The following is an 18971-nucleotide window of genomic DNA, read 5'->3' as shown; positions in this document are numbered from 1 at the left end:
TTTGTACCAGGTCTGGCGTACAGCTATCTGAACTGGCTTGAGTTTGAGACATGTCAGTGTGACACAACAACATATTGGTCACGTTCTAGTGCAAATTGGGTAATTTTTTGGGTTGGTTCCTCATCAACTCCCACTTACTTACATTCTATTCCCCTCATTCTATTTCTTGTTGCTTTTGCCCCCGAATAGCTGGAGGGCGTGTTGTAATACGTACGCGGCCCAAGGCTGCCGACCTGTGGACTATTATTGAAAAATGACCCTTGCATTAACCTTGTATGATGTGCTTGGCATTCCGAGCTCAGCGTCAATAGATGATGGTGCGTATGCCAATTATTTTGATAAATGGGTTATCCTGATCCAAACTTGTAAATGTACATGCTCAGTACGGAAGGCTTATAAGCAGAAAGCCCTCGAGACTCATCCAGACAAGCTTGAACCAACTGCAAGCGAGAAAGAGAGGCGCGCTGCAGAAGGCAAATTCCGCAATGTACGTCGTCGTATTTCAATCACTGTGGTCCAAACATTCATATCCTAACAGGTAAAGGAAGCCTTTGAGATCTTGAGTGATCCTGATAAGCGCAAGGTGACTTTTCTAAATTAGCAATACCCTCTAATCCATGATAACACTCGTTGCGGCTAAATCCTTAGGCATACGATATCCGTATACAGTGTGCACTCAAGAATTCGAAGATTTGGGATAAAGAACAAGAGAAACGGACGAACGAACGTGAACAGTGGGCGCGTCAAGCGAAGGAGAGAAGTGAGAATAGGATGAAGGAGCGAGCCGATTTATATGATTCTATTCGTCGAATGAAGCAGGAACAGACCCTGTACACTGAAGTTGTCGATAAACTATATCAAGAGCTCAAAGACATGAATCCAGAGTGGGAGCTCAGGCGGAAGCAAGCTTTGGAGGTAGCTTTTTTTAAGGCTGAAATCTCTTCGTTGTCCTGACCACTTTTTTATGGTGTCGCATTAGCGTAAGGAGAATGCAGCACGAAAGGCTCAAGAACCTCGGACACAGCGGACTCGTTGACCCATCTACATCTATCTATTTTTTCGGACAACCATTTGACCAGGGCAAATGTTGTAATATTTTATTGCGTTGCTGGATCCTATCGTTTTTATTTTTTTCTATTTTTTTCTTTCGTTTTTTAAACAGACATCGCAGAATTCGTCAATACCCGAAAGGGATGTAACTGGAATAGCAACATTAATTGAAACCCCCAAACTTTTAGCTTATGGCTGAATGGCACGCACATTACACGTCAAGGGTGTTCAAGCGACTTTTCGCGACGCGGCCGACATCATGCACTGCTCTATCAAGCTCTGATACCCATTCTTCTTCACCCGTTTTAACAGGACAAATGCTGTTCACGTTAGGTTCGTCAGGCGACAACGAATGCTCAATGCCAAGCATATCCTCCATCTCTTCCGCGATAACAGCTCTACTCCTCCCATTCACAAATGTCATATATATCAGCCCGCGAAATTTATGTTCGTAGCATCTATTGAGATGGGCCAATCTACGCAGTACCTCGGGCGGAGTTACGACTGTCGTTGCGTTCGCTCCTCCCTGCTCCTTAGCGCTCAAAGCCGAAAGGTTACGGGTCTCGCCAATCCGTGGGTGGCCTGCGATAAATGCCAATCGAAGTGAAGCATCCCAGTGTCCTATAAGTTCGATGGCGACATCGATGAGTTCTGAGTAAGAGGTGATGGTTGATTTTTTTGCACGAGATGAGACGAGTTGTGGTACCAGATGGGAAAAAATAATATCCGAAGGCTCAAATAAGAGAGAGAGAGTTCGTGCGAGAGGTGCATCTTGTGCGCTATCGCTTGCTAAGACGCTTTGGAGGGGTGGAAGGTCCATTCCAGCCATGTTCGTGAAACTGCAGGAAATGGAGGAAAATATGACTCAGAAACATTATATGGTGTCTTATAATCTTATCTTATCTCTGCCGAGTGTGGTACTTTCGGCCCGGTTGCCTGAAGATCTATTCCTGCGACAATCATCCGCATGTCACTCGACCAGCTCCTTCAAAGAAATCGGAACGGCCCACCATATAAGATCATTGACATTTCGTGTAGAGTAATCGTCCCCACGTCCTCGATCTTCAACCATGGCCGCTATTCAACCATTTGTTCTGCGCTGGGGAATCATTTCCACTGGCGGGATTGCTAGTGCCTTTGTGAAGGTCAGGATTCAACCATATTATTTCCTTGAGCTATCCGTATTCTAAACTAGAAACATACAGGATCTCTTGGTAGACCCCAAAACGTAGGCGATGATAACGAGCTTTTCTTACCATCTCGTCTTGATTTTCTTACTTTCTGGCTTCTAGCCGTGCTGTTCATGATGTAGTTCACAAAGTCACCGCTGTAGGCTCGCGCAGCGTTGAAAAAGCACAGAGCTTCATTGGAGAAAATGCTGGTGGTGATAAATCCATTAAAGCATACGGTACTTATGGCGAAGTTTATGCTGATAAGGTACGCATGGCCGCTGGTTTAAATATATCTAAACCAGTAGTGACATCATATGCTGCGCGTGTAATCTTCTCGATCAGAACGTCGATGCCATTTACATTGGTATATATTCGTTCGTTATCATGTCAAGATTACTGATGGACCTTTGTGTTCTGTATAGGGACACCACACACGTATCACTATATCAACGCTTTGGACTCCCTCAAAGCGAAGAAGCATGTACTGTGCGAGAAACCGGTGACTTCAAATGCAGCTGAGCTACGTTCACTATTGGCAACAGCTAAGGAGCAAGGTGTTTTCTTCATGGAAGCACTGTGGACACGATTCCAGCCTCTGGCTTTGGAGGTCAAAAGAATTGCAGAGGAAGGTAGTCTTGGACAACCTGTCGTGCTTCATGCAGATTTGTCTGGTGACTTTGACATATACAGTGAGCTCTTATCATGAGCTTTAGATGTGTATTTAACAACAATCATTAGATATCCCGAAGACCCACAGAATTTTGGATCCCGACTTAGGTGGAGGTGCATTGTTAGATCTGTGAGCATTTCCTGTGACATTCATATCACCTGTACTGATTTGCACCAGTGGACCATATCCATTTATTTGGGTTCGTAACTTTTTTCTTGACTTGGCCGCCACACATTAGACTGACTGATTGCTATCTGTGGCTAGGCGGTTTTGGCACTCTACGAACATCCCTCTAACAAACTAGCCAAGCCTTCCAACACTATAGCATCCATGGTTAAGACGCCTTTGACGGGTGTCGATCGCAGCACTGCTTTCACACTTACCTTCTCACCCTCATCGCCGTCTGCTTCAAACACCCTCGCTGCCCAGGCTATTCTCAGTTGCAACATCAATGTTGCCGCCTACCCAACCGGTGTTGTAATTCGCTATGAGCGGGGCAACATCTCTATCGCCGCACCGATATATTGCCCCAAGTCATTCACCGTCCAATACTACGAGCCAGGAAAGTCTAGCACAATCGCCCGGGAGGAGACTAAGCACTTTGATTATGTTGGGCGCGGTATGCACTTCCAGGCCGACGAGGTCGCGAGATGTGTGAGGGATGGAAAGAGTGAGAGCGAACTGTGGGGGCATGATAAAAGTTTACTGGAAATGGATGTCTTCGATGAGGTATGTCAGGTCTTGATCAATTGTTCAAATACTAAGGCATCATGGTAAATTATAGGTACGCCGTCAAGGAGGATACAAGTTCCCGCCAGGAGTTGAAAAGGTCGTATAAGTTAGAAGGAGAATGTATTTTCTTCCCGCTGGATGTCTACATACTCGTCTTCAATACTCTGAGAATTGAAACTGTTTTCTTTCTTTTTCCGCTTTCCTGCGTGTCTGTTGTCTGTAGTTATTGTTTGCTCTATCACTTCTGTGAAAACACAACCCAAAAGCTGAAAACAAAAACATACTAGCTGAACCTCGTTCTACCTTAGCTGGTAAAAGCATTCATGTGCTTGTCACGACAGTACTATAATACAATTTGTTGCAATGACTCCTCGTCTTATTCAATGAATCAATAGCTGAGACACTACTTCTGCCCTCGACAATACACCAGATACTAACCAGAAGCACGCGAAACGGCAAATTTGAGTACATCATATTTGACACTGCATTCGTGTACTAGACACCTTAGCGCATTCTTTCGCAATTTAATATCACCTGGGTAACGAATTTTGACATGTCAGACTGTTGGAAAAGCTTCAGTTTTGTGTCCTTCTCCAGTATTTGCAGAATTTCTTCAAGCTTCTTGATGTTGTTTTCAGGGGCTCGGGGTCGACCATCTGCAACCATGATGTCCAAAAATCCCCGTAGATCTCGAATCTCCACCGGCGGGGAAGTAAACATTTTTTCTACTTCCTCGTGTTCCTTATGTTCCTTATGCTCCTCGTGTTCCTCCTGCTCCTCATATTCCTCCTGCTCCTCGTGTTCCTCCTGCTCCTTATGTCCATCCTGAGTTTCTGATTCGAAGCGTAGGAATCCATAACGGCGATGATCGTAGTCGAAGTGCAATCCAAAAACCCAACCCAACCCTAAAAGCCCTCGCACAGAAAACTGAGGGATACAAGATACGGTACGTTCGCTCCATTTTTGACCCGGGACCCGGGGTACAGCCGAAAACACTGAAAGAGGAACAAAAGAGCTATCCAGAAAGCGTTCACCTATTAGATAGTAGGGGTCGTTATAGAAGCACGGCAGCCAATCTGTGAGTGTTTGGACAACGGAGGTCGGTGTAAAGATTGGTAATGCGCCAGTCCGGACACACCCTTGAGAGCTGCGTGCGATGAAAGAGAACGAAATTGGGTATTGTGCATTTTCGCCTGTATCGATAAGACGCTGGAATAATAGGGGGTGAATGAGCGCCTCAAGATGGTAAAATAGCTTTGGATCATGCTCTAGCAGTTCGAAGATATCCGCGGCACCAATAGAAGGGCAGCCCAATACAACCAGACGTTTAATACCGGGAAAAGCTATAAGAATGCTACGGATGGTAGCGACAGTGATGTGGGGATTGTAGGACAAGTCAAGGGTTGTAAGCGTTTGAGCAAAAGGGGCTAAGAGTTGAATGACTTGTTCAGGCGATAGAGCGAAGTCTTGGAGGTCTATGCAGCCGGGAGATGATTCCATCTCATGTGCAATAATTCTTGCCATCAAGGTAACAGCAGCGTCGGAGAAAGAAGTTTGTTTTTGAAGTATTGCTCTGACTGCGGCGCATTTTCCAGGTAGCCAAAGCATTTCTGCGACAACAGCGGTCTCGCCAGTCTCTATAGCACTGGAGACAGCAGGTTCTAATGTCAGCTCGGCCAAGGATTTTACGAACGGCAGGTCTGGGGAATTTTTAGCCAACGACACTTCTTCGTCAGTTTTTTTGACCATGCACTGATACTCTTCGGGCCATGCCTCTGCCAAAGTAGCGACATCATCAACCACTCTTTCTCCTTCGAGAGACTTAATGGCATCTATGATATCTTCATCATCATCATCGAGAGAACTCGTGCTCGAATCTTTAGCGGTGGACTTGGGGTAATATGCGCGCACATAGACGGTTGCAGATAGAGGGCGCCACATTGGCACGTCCTCAGCTGTTTCATTGACACCTGGGAAGACGAAGCAATAGGCAGGAGAGAGCGGATCTGTAACATCGATGATAGTGATCCCATCATTGTTGTCTGGTGTGGCGTAACATTAGAGCTACTCAATAGAAAAGCACGCGAAATACTCCTTACCGCCAGCGCCACTCTCCATATTCGCATTGAGTATGGAGTGGCTAAACAACCTACCGCTAATATAGCGGTTTTTCGGGTCTTCCAGGTCTGTGGTCCAACTGCTGGCAAGCAGAAAAGCGACAAATGGACATGGGACAGCTGGAAAATCCTGCCTATCTGTGTATTTCCCTTCGATAGCACGGATCTCGGCCTTGATAATGTCGGCGTTACTTTTTTGCTTGACTAGGGTCAAGAAGCGGCGAGTAGCTCCAAGTGGAAGTGTTCCATAGCACCATTGGTGGTGAAATGCTGCAATACAGCGAAGCCTTGGCGGCCCACCACCAGCTGGACGAATGCGCGCAATGACGAAAGCCTGATGTCTTTGTCCCATAGCTGATAGCTCGCAATTTAGAGGCTGAAAAATGGTGGTGCTTGCTCGACAGCTAAAAGGGAGGAAAAACTAGAAGGCATGCCTTTTATGAAGCATCAGGAGGCTACTTCAGTGATCTTTTTGGAAGATCTTCCCAGCCTATGTCAGGCCGCCAGTGGCACAATGACTTGAAAGCTGATAAGGTTCGTAGATATGTCAAACCGAATCACTGCATTGTCTAGTCTTCTATAAGCTGACCTTCCGCTTTGCCGCTGATCAGCGATTGCAATCGATAATATGTCCTTGCCTCCACAATTAGTCAATAAAGGGCATGGCCAGTTCGAAAACATGCAGAAGGCGACTTACCGTGACAAAGGATGCACGTTCGAGAACAGTATATATGTATGACAGCTATGCAATCAGATCACTTAATATTCTTAGAGGCATTACTTGCAATTGCAGGATGTGCACCTTGACTCCAAACTGAAGGCTTAACTTAAAGACACCATACACAACTCAGACTCCGAGCGCTACTAGTAATTATCATGAGCACTGAGTACTGAGTACTGAGTCATATTAACCCCTATCATGATGGCTGGCGCTGATCTCTAATAGCATAATAAGTCTGTTTTCAATATACAATATGAAGAATGACCATGGAATGGTGGTTGTGGGTGTACTAGTGTGGGTGGGGGGTATCATAATGAAATGGGCAACGACAAAACATCAAAATAAAATTCATCTCAAATTTCGCAGTGCGTCTTTGATTGTACTTCTTTCCCCCAACAAAGCAAACATCTGCCACCGTTGATCGCGAACTTCTCTATCTTTCAACAGAACAACGTCTTCGTCGTCGAATATCTCGTTGTCCCCAGCTGCCAAACGCATGGCGGCGGCAGACTGGTTAGGTAGAACAGCGGGGGATAATGTGAATAAAGTATCAAAAGAGGAAGCAGTGAGAACATGATTATGCGAATGTGGTGCGGATGGAGTGATGGAGGTTATAGCATGGGAAGTTGAAGTAAGTGTGAGTGCGCGAGTTATGAGCTGTTTTAGTTTTGCCTAAACATAAAATATATGTCAAGTCACTGTCAAAGCAGAGCGGTTAACGACCAACTTCAAAAGCAAGCATCATCAACGAGGATACGGCTTTATTGGGTGCACTAAGGTTATGTTGCGCAGATATGAGGTTTATCCTGTCTGATATGTGTTGAGATGTTGGTGCTCTGGATACGGAAGCAAGATGTAGTGGTAAGCGACTGCCAGGGGGGTCTGGAGTATTTCCTATTGTTAAACTAGTTCGTGAACAAGATATGGCACTGACCACCGCGTTCTGCAAGTAACATAACGCCTCTTTCACGAGCGATTTCGTCCGTGTCGTACCGTGGTCGAGGGCGCTCGACGGAGATAGACTGCAGCCCTTTGACGCGTTCACGTTCGCTTCTCCCCATAGAAACCGTCCATCTTTTCAACCTTGTCGATCTCAGTGTATCATCTGCATCTTCTGAGCCTGGATTTGTTCTGCGGCGCTTGCGAGGAGTTGGCTTTGGAATATCAGGAGGAGGGGTTGGAGGACGACGATGGGCAGTAAAATCAAAAAGGGATATTATCAGGGAGTTGTGAAGCTGGACTATAACGACATCAGATACGAGAACAACGCATCTATTTAATACAGCATTCACCAAGATTGGGCGCATCTAGCACCTGACGAATGGAATCGTCAAATTCAGTCCTGGATATTTTACCAGTAACAAACTGGTTGAAGGTATCAAAGTAGACGGGTGCTTTTGTTCCCAGAGCATTTCCTAGTTGGGTCTTTATGGTGGATGTCGAGGACAACGACATTGGACAGCATTGAATATGCGTGATTGACCAAAAGGTGTTTTGGTAGCCACAGTGGTGCCACAACAAACACGTTACTAATCCATTCCTGTCCAGCTCAGTAATCGCTTCTTGTCACTTGTCCTATCATCCTCCACTGACAAGTCTGCCTGAACCTCTCTCATTTATCACTAGAATACGGCCACAGATGGTGTTATGGATCGCCCGGTAACTTCGAAACCGCGAGGGATTTGTCGATATTATAACACTCCACGTGGTTGCTTTGCAGGCGATCATTGCAAGTTCCTACACGGTCCAAACCAGCAGTTTACGCCATATGACGAGTCAAAAACTTGTAGATATTTCATACAGGGTAAACATTAAGCAGCTATGCGTCTTCATTACTTATCGAGTGGCTTGACAGGACATTGTCGGCGAGGAAACCAGTGCTGGTTTCGGCACGAAGCAAAGTCAGACGTTGCAAAGGGAGGCCCGTCGGAAGAAGCTTGCAATATATGTCTAGAAAAACCGACAAGCTATGGACTGCTGGGTATGCCGATTTCTCTGAGCACTGAAGATTTACTCATTTGCAACGTTATCATAGCTGATTGTAGTCACGTCTTCTGTCATCAGGTCGGTCATGCCACCGCCGGTGCATGGATTTTCCTTGCTAATCGATTCTGGTAAATAGTGTATCATACAGTGGCGCGATCCAGAGGGCAAGTCGTCAGATATGAAGATCTCTGGCGTCACCAAGAAGTGCCCTTTATGTCGAGTTACCTCTCGCTTCATCACTCCATCCAGTTACTTCTATCCGCAAAACGATCCCCGGAAGCAGGAAGTTATAAACAACTATAAAGAAAGCATGGCGCGAGTAACCTGCAAGTGAGTAGGCGTTTGACACTCGATTAACACGTCCTCAATTATACTGTAGGTACTTTGCCCAAACATATGCTTGCGGAAAGCCTTGTTGCCCGTTCGGTTATGATTGTTTTTACGAACATAAGAACTCAGATGGAACACCCTTCGTCTTTCGTCATGGTGTCAGGCACTACATGAAGGTTATCCATTTGCATTTTCACCTCGTCACAGTTGATAAACATGTTTCTTCTAGGCATTCAAGCGGCAACAGAACCCATTTGCCTTCTTCCACGCCCACGAAAATAGCTATGTTCAAAATCCTATCGAGTTTTTGCAAAGAATCTTTGAGAATCCGTTTGAAAATTTAAATGCCACCCTTGATGCCATCCGCGCCAGCCTGCCAACTATTCTGGATAGATGGGAAGAAAGCCTAGACGCTGCGGCGACGGCTAATGAAACTGCTTCTGACGACGAGCCTTGGGCGATAGAAGGTGACGATACAACCAGCCACAACCACGTAAGTCGTGATCTATATATCCCATCTCTCATTGTGAACTATTGCACAAAGTAGCTCTAACTTCTCGCCATTTTTGTTGCATGTTTTCTTTGCCTTCTTCAATTCGGAACGTTAAGCCAGACGACTTTTGGCCTCCGTCCGAGTCCTCCATGTCGTCTGAGTTTACGGAGACGGAAATACAACAGGATCAATCTTCCCATGTAACAAACAATAGCTCAAGAGATGAATCTCCTGCACATGTACCACCAACTGTCATTAATCAACCAAACCATCCGATGTCACCATCATTGAGACCTAGGACCGCTTCCCCTGTTTCTAGCGCTCCCCCTGTCGATTTTCCGACAATAGTTCGCTCATCTTCGTACGACGACTTACACTCTTCACTTTCTACTAGGACAGCCAGTTCGTTATCGTTATCCGTAGATGATGTCCAGATACTGGATAACACATTACAAACACGTGTATCAAGATCCCCGTCGCTGTCTTCAGCACTGGCTTCAATGCAGCCATCTTCCACTCCTTCGAGTTCGAGGTTTAGTACTGTGGTAACTACCCGAAACCGGGAGCCTTTTATCTCAAGCTATAACTCGAGCGAAGACGGTGAGGGGAGGGAGAGCTCTGTAATGCATACATCTGATGTTTCTACGCAATCAGAGCCTTCAGAGCTGTCCGTAGAATGTCCGGTTACGCAAGCAACAACGTTAGATGAAGATGTTTCAGTCAACGTACATGATCAGGCCGAGGAGTCGCCAAGGGCTGCAGCTGTTTCCGGAGGTGGAGTTTCACAAGATGTAATACAGGTTGAGCATGACTCGGACCCACCGTTTGTGACTGACGGAAGAGGTCGGGTTGTATGGAGCAGCACGAGGTCTGCGCGAGGCGCCCTTCCTGCAACGGAAACTCGAGAAGCTCAGAGTCCGCCGCAACGTATACGAACCTGTCCACCTCCCAAAGCCAGGAGGATGGGCCGGGAAGTGGCGTCAGAGTCTAGTGGGTTTGTGACTGATGGATGCGGCCGTGTTATATGGACTGGACCTACAGCGCCTGTTCAGCCCGAGGAAGCTGGTGAGAAGGCAAGTGAAGTAGGTGAGGATGTTGAAGCTGAATCAGGGTAGCATTACGCCGAATGTCATCGATCAGCTACATAGCGAAAACGAAGACGATTTATCCTGTACTATATATTTATTTGTATACGCTGAAACGAAGTTTTTCTTCTCTGGACCCACAGCTCGACGTTCACCCCATGACCTCGACGAACTGGGATAAGAAGACTTAACCCGGCTCGCCCATCCGATGACGATATGAGCATGAGATTTCACGGTCTCACGATGGTTCACCGGGTGTTGGCACAATTTATAAAGCCTTTTCCTATGGGTGAGTGGGATAGGTATTCTCAACTTGTGGATTTTCGTTTCAGCATTAACCGCGATCGTTGAGACTTGGTTGATAAGTATGGCACAAGTGACCTCTGACAGCACACTTCCCCCTCCTGTCTCTGATCAGGCTTTCATGGAAGTTTCTGCTCTTGAAGCTGGAATTCTTCATATGCCTTTACAGTTCGCCATCGCCGGAGCTTCACCCTCCGATATTAGTATCTGTCCTTCTCTTGCTTTCTTTCTGCGCCACTCAAAGACTGAGGCTGGCCTGGTCTTTGACTTGGGAATACGACGCGACGTAGAGGGATACCCACCGATTATACAAGAAAGTATCAAGAAATCCGTCCCTGTAGCCGTTGATCAAACGGTTTCAGAATCGCTCAGTAAAGGAGGACTCCCGGCTGAACAAGTCGAAACTGTTGTCATTAGTCATCTTCACTGGGACCAGTAAGTCTTCGCAAGTTGATCGTGATCGAGCTTACTTTTAAGAAAATGACAGTGTAGGCGATCCTGCGCCTTTTTCAAAGGCCACGTTCGTAGTGGGAGGAGCTTGTCGTAGCCTTATTGACTCTGGCTATCCGTCTGATCCCAATTCTGGAATAATGGAGCACTCTATACCTCTGGATCGCGCTCGATTCTTGTCCCTGTCAGATTTCAGCACCTCAATAGGGCCTTTCCCTCGTGCACTTGATTACTTTGGAGATGGAAGTATGTATATCATAGATGCACCTGGTGAACGTCTTCTCTGCTAATCCTGACGTGAGATTGCGCTTATACCTTATTTTCATAGGCCATCTGGCTGGGCACGTAAACGTCCTTGCGCGAACCTCTGCAAGTGGTTCGTGGATTTTCCTTGGCGGAGATTCCGCCCACGATTTCAGGCTCGTAACGGGTGAGAAGGAGGTAGCATTCAGATTCGATGAGGCTGGTCATATGCTGTGTGCTCATGCAAACAAGGATGATGCTGTGGAGACTATTCGTCGCATTGGGTCCCTCTTGAACATACCCAGGGTTCAGGTTCTCATTGCACATGACAGTACATGGTACAACAAGAATAAGGGTGGCCCTGCATTCTTTCCTGGGACCATCCCATCGCTTTGAATGATTACCTCCTGATATCGTTGTTTCAAGGGTGATTTTTCTGAAATGTAATGGTTCTCTGACAATCTTGAAACTCTGAGATAGGCAAAAAAAAATACTGTGCATGATGTTCGAGACCGAGAGCTAACAAGCGATTGAACAGGATGCGGTAGAATTAGTAACTATGCAGGTGAGTGTGTCGTACTCAATTCATTCGAGGTGTTCTCATGTCGTACTCTCTTCTTCGCGGTGAAGGCCCCATAAGTGGGAAAACGTATGTAACACTGAAACCGCCCTTGCCCCGCACTCACTGTTCCGCGTCAGCGCCGAACTGCGCATGACCTTAAGCTTGTTATTGGCTGGAAATAGGAATGTTTTCCCGGAATTCTCATCCGACGAAAGATACGCATGTGGGGTTTATGATGTCACATACTCCCTGGGCGTCAGTCTAGCACATATAATAAAATCCGCTCGCGGTTACAACCTTGAGGTTATTCGTTTTCAGTTGTGAATGACCAAGTCAACTACCACTCTCGAGATCTTTCTTGCAAATTATGGCTCAAATAACTCCAGATATAACCCTTCCGCCTCCTGCGCCTGGCCAAGCTTTCATGAACGTTTCTGCTCTCGAGGGTGGAATTCTTCCCATATGCTTAGACTTTATTGTAGCAGGAGCCTTGCCATCAGAAGTCATAAGCTGCCCTTCCCTCTGTTTCTTCCTTCGCCACTCCCAAACTGGGGCTAACTTGGTCTTTGACTTGGGAATACGACGCGATCTGGATGCGTATCCACCGATTGTACCAAAACAATACGAGAGGTTCTTTCCTGAAAGCATTGATCAAACAGTTTCAGAGTCTCTGGATAAGGGAGGATTCCCTCCTGAAGTGGTGGAAGCCGTTGTTATTAGTCATCTCCATTGGGACCAGTAAGTATGTGTGAATTCATATCAATCTAGTTTACAATGGAGAAAATCGACAGTATAGGTGATCCTGCGCCTTTCTCGAGGGCTACGTTTGTAGTTGGAGGAGCTTGTCGCAGTCTCATCGACTCTGGGCATCCGTCTGATCCGAATTCCGAGATCATGACGAATTCTATCCCCTTGGATCGCGCTCGCTTCTTGGCCTCATCAGATTTTAACACCTCCATTGGACCCTTCCCTCGTGCACTTGATTACTTTGGAGATGGAAGTATGTACATCATAGACGCTCCAGGTAAACTTTTCTTTTTCGTGATAATTTCCTGGTGAGCTTACATTCTCATTTTCGTAGGCCATCTGGCTGGGCACCTTAACATTCTTGCACGTACCTCTGCCGATGGAGCATGGATATTCTTGGGTGGAGACTCTGCTCATGATTTTCGACTGATTACGGGAGTGAAGGAAATTGCATATAGTTCTGATGAAACTGGCCATGTTATCTGTGCTCATGCGAGCAAGGACGATGCTGCTGAAACTATTCGTCGCATCGGGGCGCTTTTGAAAGGACCCAGGGTACATGTTCTCTTAGCCCATGATAATTTATGGTACAACGAGAACAAAGGTGGCCCTGCGTTCTTCCCTGGAACCATTCCGACTTTGTGATTGGGTGCCTCTTTCACGACGTGATAAGTTTTGGCATAAAATCAGAGTGGATCAGTATCGGGGACTTTTATAGGTAAATAAAACTGATTCAAGTGGTAGTGATGGTGGCAGTATTTGAACACTACCTTCCGGTTTTAGTATTTACTTGATAACTCCGAGTCCCGGGCATTGCCGGGTGTCGTTTCAAGGTTTAACTACGACTGTATCATCATCAGTATAATCAATTGCATAGTATGCATATGGTGGCTTTGAAAATAGCCAGCAATGTAATGCAACATAGGATATCGCTCTAATTGGGCTAACTTCGGAATTTATCAGTTACATATATATCCACGCGCCATCTAGACTAGAAATTCCGTGTCTAATCGTGCTGAGGAGATAACAAGGCAAAAACATGTGAGTATAAGCTGAATCAGAGTAGTATTCCAGGGATGCACTTAATCAAACTTCACAGTGATGGCATTATAACGGTGCCACGATATATGGGGCATATATCTGTATTCAACGAAGTTTGACCTGCACCCTTTCCAAACTCAATGCTCAGCTCTCAACACATGACCTTGATGTTGGCTGGAATAGGAGCACTTTCTCAGGATGATCATCCGACGAAGATAAGAGTATGGGATTTCACGATGTCACGATGTCCTTGGCGGCGCTAGTCTGATAAATATAGCCCGCTAGCAAGGATTAGCGAAAAGGTACCTCAGCTCTGAACCATCGAATACCCCTACAGAATCCCTTACTCAAGCAATATGGCTGAAGTGACTCAAGACATTAAACTTCCTCCTCCTGCCTCTGACCAGGCTTTTATGAACGTTTCTGCCCTTGAGGGTGGCATTCTCGCGATACCCTCGGAATATGTTGTCACTGGAGTCCCACCGTCAGAAGTCATCAGTTGTCCTTCGCTCTGTTTCTTTCTTCGCCACTCCAAAACTGGGGCTCACCTAGTTTTTGATCTGGGAATACGTCGCGACGTGGAAAGCTATCCACCCTCTATTCAAGCAAGGATTAAGAAGTTCAATCCTGTAAATGTCGATGAAACAGTTCCGGACTCGCTGGGCAAGGGAGGGTTCCTGCCCGGACAAGTGGAGACGGTTGTGTTAAGTCATCTTCATTGGGACCAGTAAGTGCTGAATCTTTCAACTATGTTTTCAGAATTTTACACCTGAGAAATGACAGTATAGGCGACTCTGCGCCTTTCACAAACGCAACTTTCGTAGTTGGAGGAGCGTGCCGCAGCATCATAGATTCTGGACATCTGTCTGATCCTACTTCTCTGATCGTACAAAATGCCATACCATTGGATCGCACTCGGTTCTTGTCCTTATCAGACTTTGCTACTTCCATCGGACCTTTCCCTCGTACTTTCGACTATTTTGGAGATGGTAGTATGTATATCGTGGATGCACCAGGTAATCCCCTTTATCTTACTTTCGACGTTGGAGTAGTTGCTTATTTTGTTTTTGGTTATAGGCCACCTGGCTGGACATGTTAACATCTTCGCGCGCACCTCTGCTGATGGAGCATGGATATTCTTAGCCGGTGATTCAGCTCACGATTTCAGGCTGGTGACGGGTGAGAAGGAGATTGCGGTTAGGTTAGATGCAGCCGGTCATATTCAGTGCTCCCACGCAAACAAGGAAGATGCTGCCGAAACCATTCGTCGCATTGGGTCTCTCTTGAATGTCCCCAGGGTGCAAATTCTCATAGCCCATGACAGTTCGTGGTACAATGAAAATAAAGGCGGCCCCGCGTTTTTCCCTGGAACCATTCCACCCCTGTGATACCCCTCGCCGTATTGCGATATGTATTCCGGTTTGAAGAATAATGGATTAACAATGGGTGGCTGATCACTGGAACTTTTTCCAGGAAGGAGTTAAAAGTTTATGCCAGGTCTATGCCTGACGTTTCCATTAAAGCTTAAGCGCTCTTGTATTTGTAGTCTTTTCTGTACATGAAACATATGTCTGCAGCGATGATTGGATGTTCGTTTCTGGGGATTTGAACACTACCTTCCGTTTTCGGAATTCACACGAGGTTTAAATTGCTTTCCCCTGTTTGTGATCTCGGACGACCCTTCATTTGCGCCGTTAGCTCGCAGCTATGCGCCTCGTGTTTTGAATTTTGCATATTCAGCCACTGTTATCATCGCAGTCATTAAACAAACGCTCGTCCCAAGTGTCCTATAGCCTATTCGCAGAATCCTTGCCCAATTCAGACGCCATGGATAACTGCTCTGTTATGAGTGATGAGGATTACGATGTTATATCCAATCCCGGTCAGAGGTCTCTCGAGTCCAGCATAGCAGACCTGAGCCATATTCCGACTCAAAACATATATGAACCCCCACCCCTACGAGCTGCCAAAGAGAAGTTCAATACCGCACGCTTGGCTGCTTCGGACATACAATCATACGTGCGAAAGGGCATTGACGCGACGACGGCTGGAAGGAGTGCTGGTTATCCTTCACTGGCAGAGAGCAAGACCGTGCGCGTGTATGTTGACGGGGCTTTTGACGCATTCAATGCAGGGTAAGTGCCATTCTGGTACGCTATCATTCATCATATTTGATGGCTTCTCCCAGACACGCGCTGCAACTACGTCAGGCCAAGCTTTCCTTTCCTAACGTTTACCTATCAGTGGGCGTCTTCTCAGATGACCTGTGCCAGAGCCATGGAAACCTCCCAAAGTACCCGCACATCGAGAGGCTCGAGCTACTTAGACATTGTCGTTGGGTAGACGAAGTTATATCAGACGCACCATGGTCATTAGACGACAACTTCATTTTCAAAAACAAAATTGACTACGTGGCCCTCGACGAAGGCTCATCTGTAGACCCGGAATTCGATAAAATAAGACTCCAGGGATATGACACTTTGAAAAAGCTTGGTACGGCTATGTATCTCATCCAGGTGCACACATGGCATACTAAATGTTGACTTGGTTCGCAGGCAGAGTTATTCCTACTCGGAGAACTTCAGGTCTGGCACCTGTGGAGTTGACTGTTCCTGTTTCGGAATCTTCTCAAGCTACGCCGTTTCGAAAAGCCCCTGAACTAGAACCAGAGTCATCAGGGGACCAGGAAGAAGTCATCAGTGGGATCAGTGGGCTCATGCTTGACGGACAATGGTGATTCAATGGCTAAATACACCTACTATACCCCTCGTCAGGATAAGCCTCTACCAGCGCCACATAATCTTTGATGAAGCAAATCTACATTTTTACTTGCTTATCGGTCCTACTAAAAAGGAGCCACTTCAAGATATAAATAAACATCATTGGTGTCATGAAGTGTAGCTACTCAATGCAAAAATACACGCCTTCACTATTATACTTCTATACGGCCCGTTCTCAAGTCCTCTATACCTTGGGACCGCCGCCCTTCTTCCGATGTACGCTCATGTGTCTAGCCAGCTGGTCTGGCCTGGCGAATGCCTTCCCACAACCGTCTGCAGTACACGTGTAAGGGCGGGCACCTGTGTGAGTACGCAACTATGTGAACCGCAAGTTAGAAATTTCCAAAGCTTTTGATCTTGTGACGAGAACTTACGTGTTTCGATAAGTTCGACGACTCCGCGAATGCCCTGGGAACCAATGGTGTTAGCCGCCAAGGGGTTATGATTGGACTATCAACGGCACGTACCTTTCGCAGTATGTACATTTAAACGGTTTATGACCGTTGTGCGTTCGCTTATGAATAGTCAGAGCACCTGTGATCGCAAATGCTTTACCGCAGCCAGGGAAGTCGCAGACGTATGGCTCTTTAATAGGAAGAAGGGGAATGTGTTAGTACAATAAAGAATCCGTTGTCAGAACGATACGAACTTTCTTGAGTGTGCCGACGCATGTGCTGTTGTAACGTAGCAGCTTCTGAGAAGTTCTGTTTACACACTGTGCACTGGAACGGCCGGTGACCTGTATGGGACTGTAGTACGCGAGATGTCAACATACAGTGCCACGAGAAAGGCGAGAAGCAGAATCACCTGCAGGTGTCTAGATATTTTTTGTTTGCTTGTGAACCCATTCTCTCCATGCCTGGTACATCCCTCCCAAAAGCAATCATAGTGAGGCTTGCCACTCCCGATGTGTACTGCGGTTATATGCGCCGTTAGCTCATCGCAAGAAGAGAACGATTCGGAGCATGATTTCCAATGGCAAATGTGTGTGCCGGAGCACTCATGTGGTGAAGGACTAGGCGAATGCGAAGCGCTATTCAACGACGCTGGCGGAGAGGCAAGGCTCTCGACAGGGTCTGGAAAAGCTGGAGCTTGTGTTTGAGCAGTAACTGGGACGTTACCCGAGAATGGTTCGTGGTTATGGATTCCAAGATGGTCATTTAAGAGATGAGTGGCCAATATGCACGTCGCGCTGTCGTGTAGATTTCCCGTGGAAGAGCCTGGAATAGAGCTCGGGGAAGGATAAGCGGTACAATCTCCCCATTGACATGATAAGGAGTCGATCCCAAATGAGGGGTCCATCAATGTGCTAGGCTGTGGAGCTGGTGGGATCCGGAGATGCTGAAGATTGACATGACCGACAAGGTCACTAAGGGAGGAAAAGACGGCTCCACAGTTCGCCCACATACATTGACAGGGCTGACTGGCAGAAAGAGGACTGGGCAAGGCATGAGAGACACTAGAAGGTAAGAAGGGAGTGACTGGAGCCAATGCGGGGGAAGGAAATGTAGAGGTATCGGAAGCCGATGTCGAGCTTGCCGATGGAAGATAATCTGAATGGATAGTAGCAGATCTTGAGATAGGGTTCGCGAAACCATGGTCCAAGTTAGCGTGTGGATTCGAAGCAGCTTGTTGACTCTCGTTACACCCGCACAAAAAGTCGGCCAGGGATGTATCCCAGTTGACGACTTCAGGGATGGTCTCATATGGTTTTTCCTCGTGGAAATACGAATGGTAGTCAGTGCAACATTGCAGCTGACGGTAAGACGTTAACGGCCGGGTATTTAAAGATAAAAGATAAGCACGAACCATTTCTTCGAAGCCAGGAGAGTTTACACAGTTAGGGCCGGTGGAATTGGGTCCACATCTTGGGCCCGGATGCTCTGGCCCACAGGTATCTTCTGGAGCAGCATGTGTTGGATCGTCGCATGGAACGATTACACACTGGTCAGTGCACTGAGAAGTGATTTCGGGGACAGGGCAAGCATCATTGCATTGCGTGGCGCAGGCGGTGATACATTGAGCACACGGTTGATAAGCTGGAAAAGGGGCGAAGCCGCGTTGCAGAATTTGGGCCTGCTGAAGCGCGCAGTGGTCCTGAGCGATATTCTGGGTGTCTGTGTCCATTGGAGTGTGTTCGCTGCTTGTTCTGAGATCTGAAAAAAGCTGGAACGAGGACAGGAAGGGCGAGGGTGGAGAAAGCAAGAAAAAGAAAGGTTTTCTGACTTTGGATGGGTTCCGTCGAGGGAGAAAGGGAACACGCGGCGAGATTGGTGCTGGAATCTTGATTTCCCTCATTACGAAGTTTCCTCTCTCTCGACTGTGGTGGTCCTCCATGTAATTATGTCAGCAAATGAGAGCTGTCCAAATGGCAGCGTCGGCGATACCGGCGTTACTCGCTTGCACAGGCCCGAGTCAGGTGACCGTGACTGGCACTCCTCGGCTGAGCATCGTTAGGACATATCTCGTCGACAAAAGCCTAGTTTCAG

The 18971-nt window shown here is 46.8% G+C and overlaps 12 protein-coding genes across 12 annotated transcripts; 9 read left to right on the top strand and 3 right to left on the bottom strand.

The window, feature by feature from the left end:
• Window positions 1–108: 108 nt before the first annotated feature.
• On the top strand, window positions 109–1228 carry SERLADRAFT_472643 (uncharacterized protein; the record flags this gene model as incomplete). Its single annotated transcript, XM_007320663.1, has 5 exons — window positions 109–317; window positions 384–487; window positions 539–583; window positions 649–915; window positions 980–1228. 5 exons carry the CDS (start codon window positions 254–256, stop codon window positions 1034–1036), a joined length of 537 nt encoding a protein of 178 aa, XP_007320725.1.
• Window positions 1229–1261: 33 nt separating this feature from the next.
• SERLADRAFT_362572 (uncharacterized protein) lies at window positions 1262–1870 on the bottom strand (the record flags this gene model as incomplete). The annotated part of the gene is made up of 1 exon (XM_007320662.1): window positions 1262–1870. One exon carries the CDS (start codon window positions 1868–1870, stop codon window positions 1262–1264), a length of 609 nt encoding a protein of 202 aa, XP_007320724.1.
• A 156-nt stretch (window positions 1871–2026) lies between these two features.
• SERLADRAFT_472637 (uncharacterized protein) lies at window positions 2027–5666 on the top strand (the record flags this gene model as incomplete). The annotated part of the gene is made up of 9 exons (XM_007320661.1): window positions 2027–2195; window positions 2256–2278; window positions 2343–2487; window positions 2565–2586; window positions 2645–2911; window positions 2961–3021; window positions 3070–3091; window positions 3157–3621; window positions 3677–5666. The coding sequence occupies 9 exons, from the start codon at window positions 2121–2123 to the stop codon at window positions 3728–3730; spliced, it is 1134 nt and encodes a 377-aa protein (XP_007320723.1).
• Window positions 5667–6610: 944 nt separating this feature from the next.
• On the bottom strand, window positions 6611–7965 carry SERLADRAFT_472633 (uncharacterized protein; the record flags this gene model as incomplete). The annotated part of the gene is made up of 4 exons (XM_007320660.1): window positions 6611–7134; window positions 7190–7344; window positions 7397–7702; window positions 7755–7965. The coding sequence occupies 4 exons, from the start codon at window positions 7915–7917 to the stop codon at window positions 6811–6813; spliced, it is 948 nt and encodes a 315-aa protein (XP_007320722.1).
• A 137-nt stretch (window positions 7966–8102) lies between these two features.
• Window positions 8103–9171, top strand: SERLADRAFT_451067 (uncharacterized protein; the record flags this gene model as incomplete). The annotated part of the gene is made up of 7 exons (XM_007320659.1): window positions 8103–8266; window positions 8318–8443; window positions 8498–8526; window positions 8585–8778; window positions 8828–8954; window positions 9008–9064; window positions 9151–9171. 7 exons carry the CDS (start codon window positions 8110–8112, stop codon window positions 9169–9171), a joined length of 711 nt encoding a protein of 236 aa, XP_007320721.1.
• Window positions 9172–10035: 864 nt separating this feature from the next.
• On the top strand, window positions 10036–10386 carry SERLADRAFT_394964 (uncharacterized protein; the record flags this gene model as incomplete). The annotated part of the gene is made up of 1 exon (XM_007320658.1): window positions 10036–10386. A coding segment is annotated over one exon (351 nt), but the record flags the coding sequence as incomplete, so codon positions are not given.
• Window positions 10387–10723: 337 nt separating this feature from the next.
• Window positions 10724–11787, top strand: SERLADRAFT_362570 (uncharacterized protein; the record flags this gene model as incomplete). Its single annotated transcript, XM_007320657.1, has 3 exons — window positions 10724–11094; window positions 11147–11379; window positions 11438–11787. 3 exons carry the CDS (start codon window positions 10724–10726, stop codon window positions 11746–11748), a joined length of 915 nt encoding a protein of 304 aa, XP_007320719.1.
• A 494-nt stretch (window positions 11788–12281) lies between these two features.
• On the top strand, window positions 12282–13306 carry SERLADRAFT_440196 (uncharacterized protein; the record flags this gene model as incomplete). The annotated part of the gene is made up of 3 exons (XM_007320656.1): window positions 12282–12652; window positions 12706–12938; window positions 12996–13306. The coding sequence occupies 3 exons, from the start codon at window positions 12282–12284 to the stop codon at window positions 13304–13306; spliced, it is 915 nt and encodes a 304-aa protein (XP_007320718.1).
• A 700-nt stretch (window positions 13307–14006) lies between these two features.
• SERLADRAFT_451064 (uncharacterized protein) lies at window positions 14007–15279 on the top strand (the record flags this gene model as incomplete). The annotated part of the gene is made up of 3 exons (XM_007320655.1): window positions 14007–14429; window positions 14486–14718; window positions 14780–15279. The coding sequence occupies 3 exons, from the start codon at window positions 14059–14061 to the stop codon at window positions 15088–15090; spliced, it is 915 nt and encodes a 304-aa protein (XP_007320717.1).
• A 95-nt stretch (window positions 15280–15374) lies between these two features.
• SERLADRAFT_472623 (uncharacterized protein) lies at window positions 15375–16632 on the top strand (the record flags this gene model as incomplete). The annotated part of the gene is made up of 3 exons (XM_007320654.1): window positions 15375–15837; window positions 15891–16195; window positions 16258–16632. The coding sequence occupies 3 exons, from the start codon at window positions 15530–15532 to the stop codon at window positions 16437–16439; spliced, it is 795 nt and encodes a 264-aa protein (XP_007320716.1).
• SERLADRAFT_472621 (uncharacterized protein) lies at window positions 16622–18155 on the bottom strand (the record flags this gene model as incomplete). The annotated part of the gene is made up of 5 exons (XM_007320653.1): window positions 16622–16798; window positions 16857–16890; window positions 16950–17067; window positions 17132–17231; window positions 17290–18155. 5 exons carry the CDS (start codon window positions 17887–17889, stop codon window positions 16667–16669), a joined length of 984 nt encoding a protein of 327 aa, XP_007320715.1.
• A 169-nt stretch (window positions 18156–18324) lies between these two features.
• Window positions 18325–18963, top strand: SERLADRAFT_472620 (uncharacterized protein; the record flags this gene model as incomplete). The annotated part of the gene is made up of 1 exon (XM_007320652.1): window positions 18325–18963. One exon carries the CDS (start codon window positions 18361–18363, stop codon window positions 18640–18642), a length of 282 nt encoding a protein of 93 aa, XP_007320714.1.
• Window positions 18964–18971: the final 8 nt, after the last annotated feature.

Source organism: Serpula lacrymans (assembly GCF_000218685.1).
Source record: "Serpula lacrymans var. lacrymans S7.9 unplaced genomic scaffold SERLAscaffold_10, whole genome shotgun sequence".
NCBI classification, from domain to species: domain Eukaryota; kingdom Fungi; phylum Basidiomycota; class Agaricomycetes; order Boletales; family Serpulaceae; genus Serpula; species Serpula lacrymans.
The sequence above is the reverse complement of the archived record's forward strand: the minus strand, read 5'-3'. Positions and strand labels throughout refer to the sequence as shown.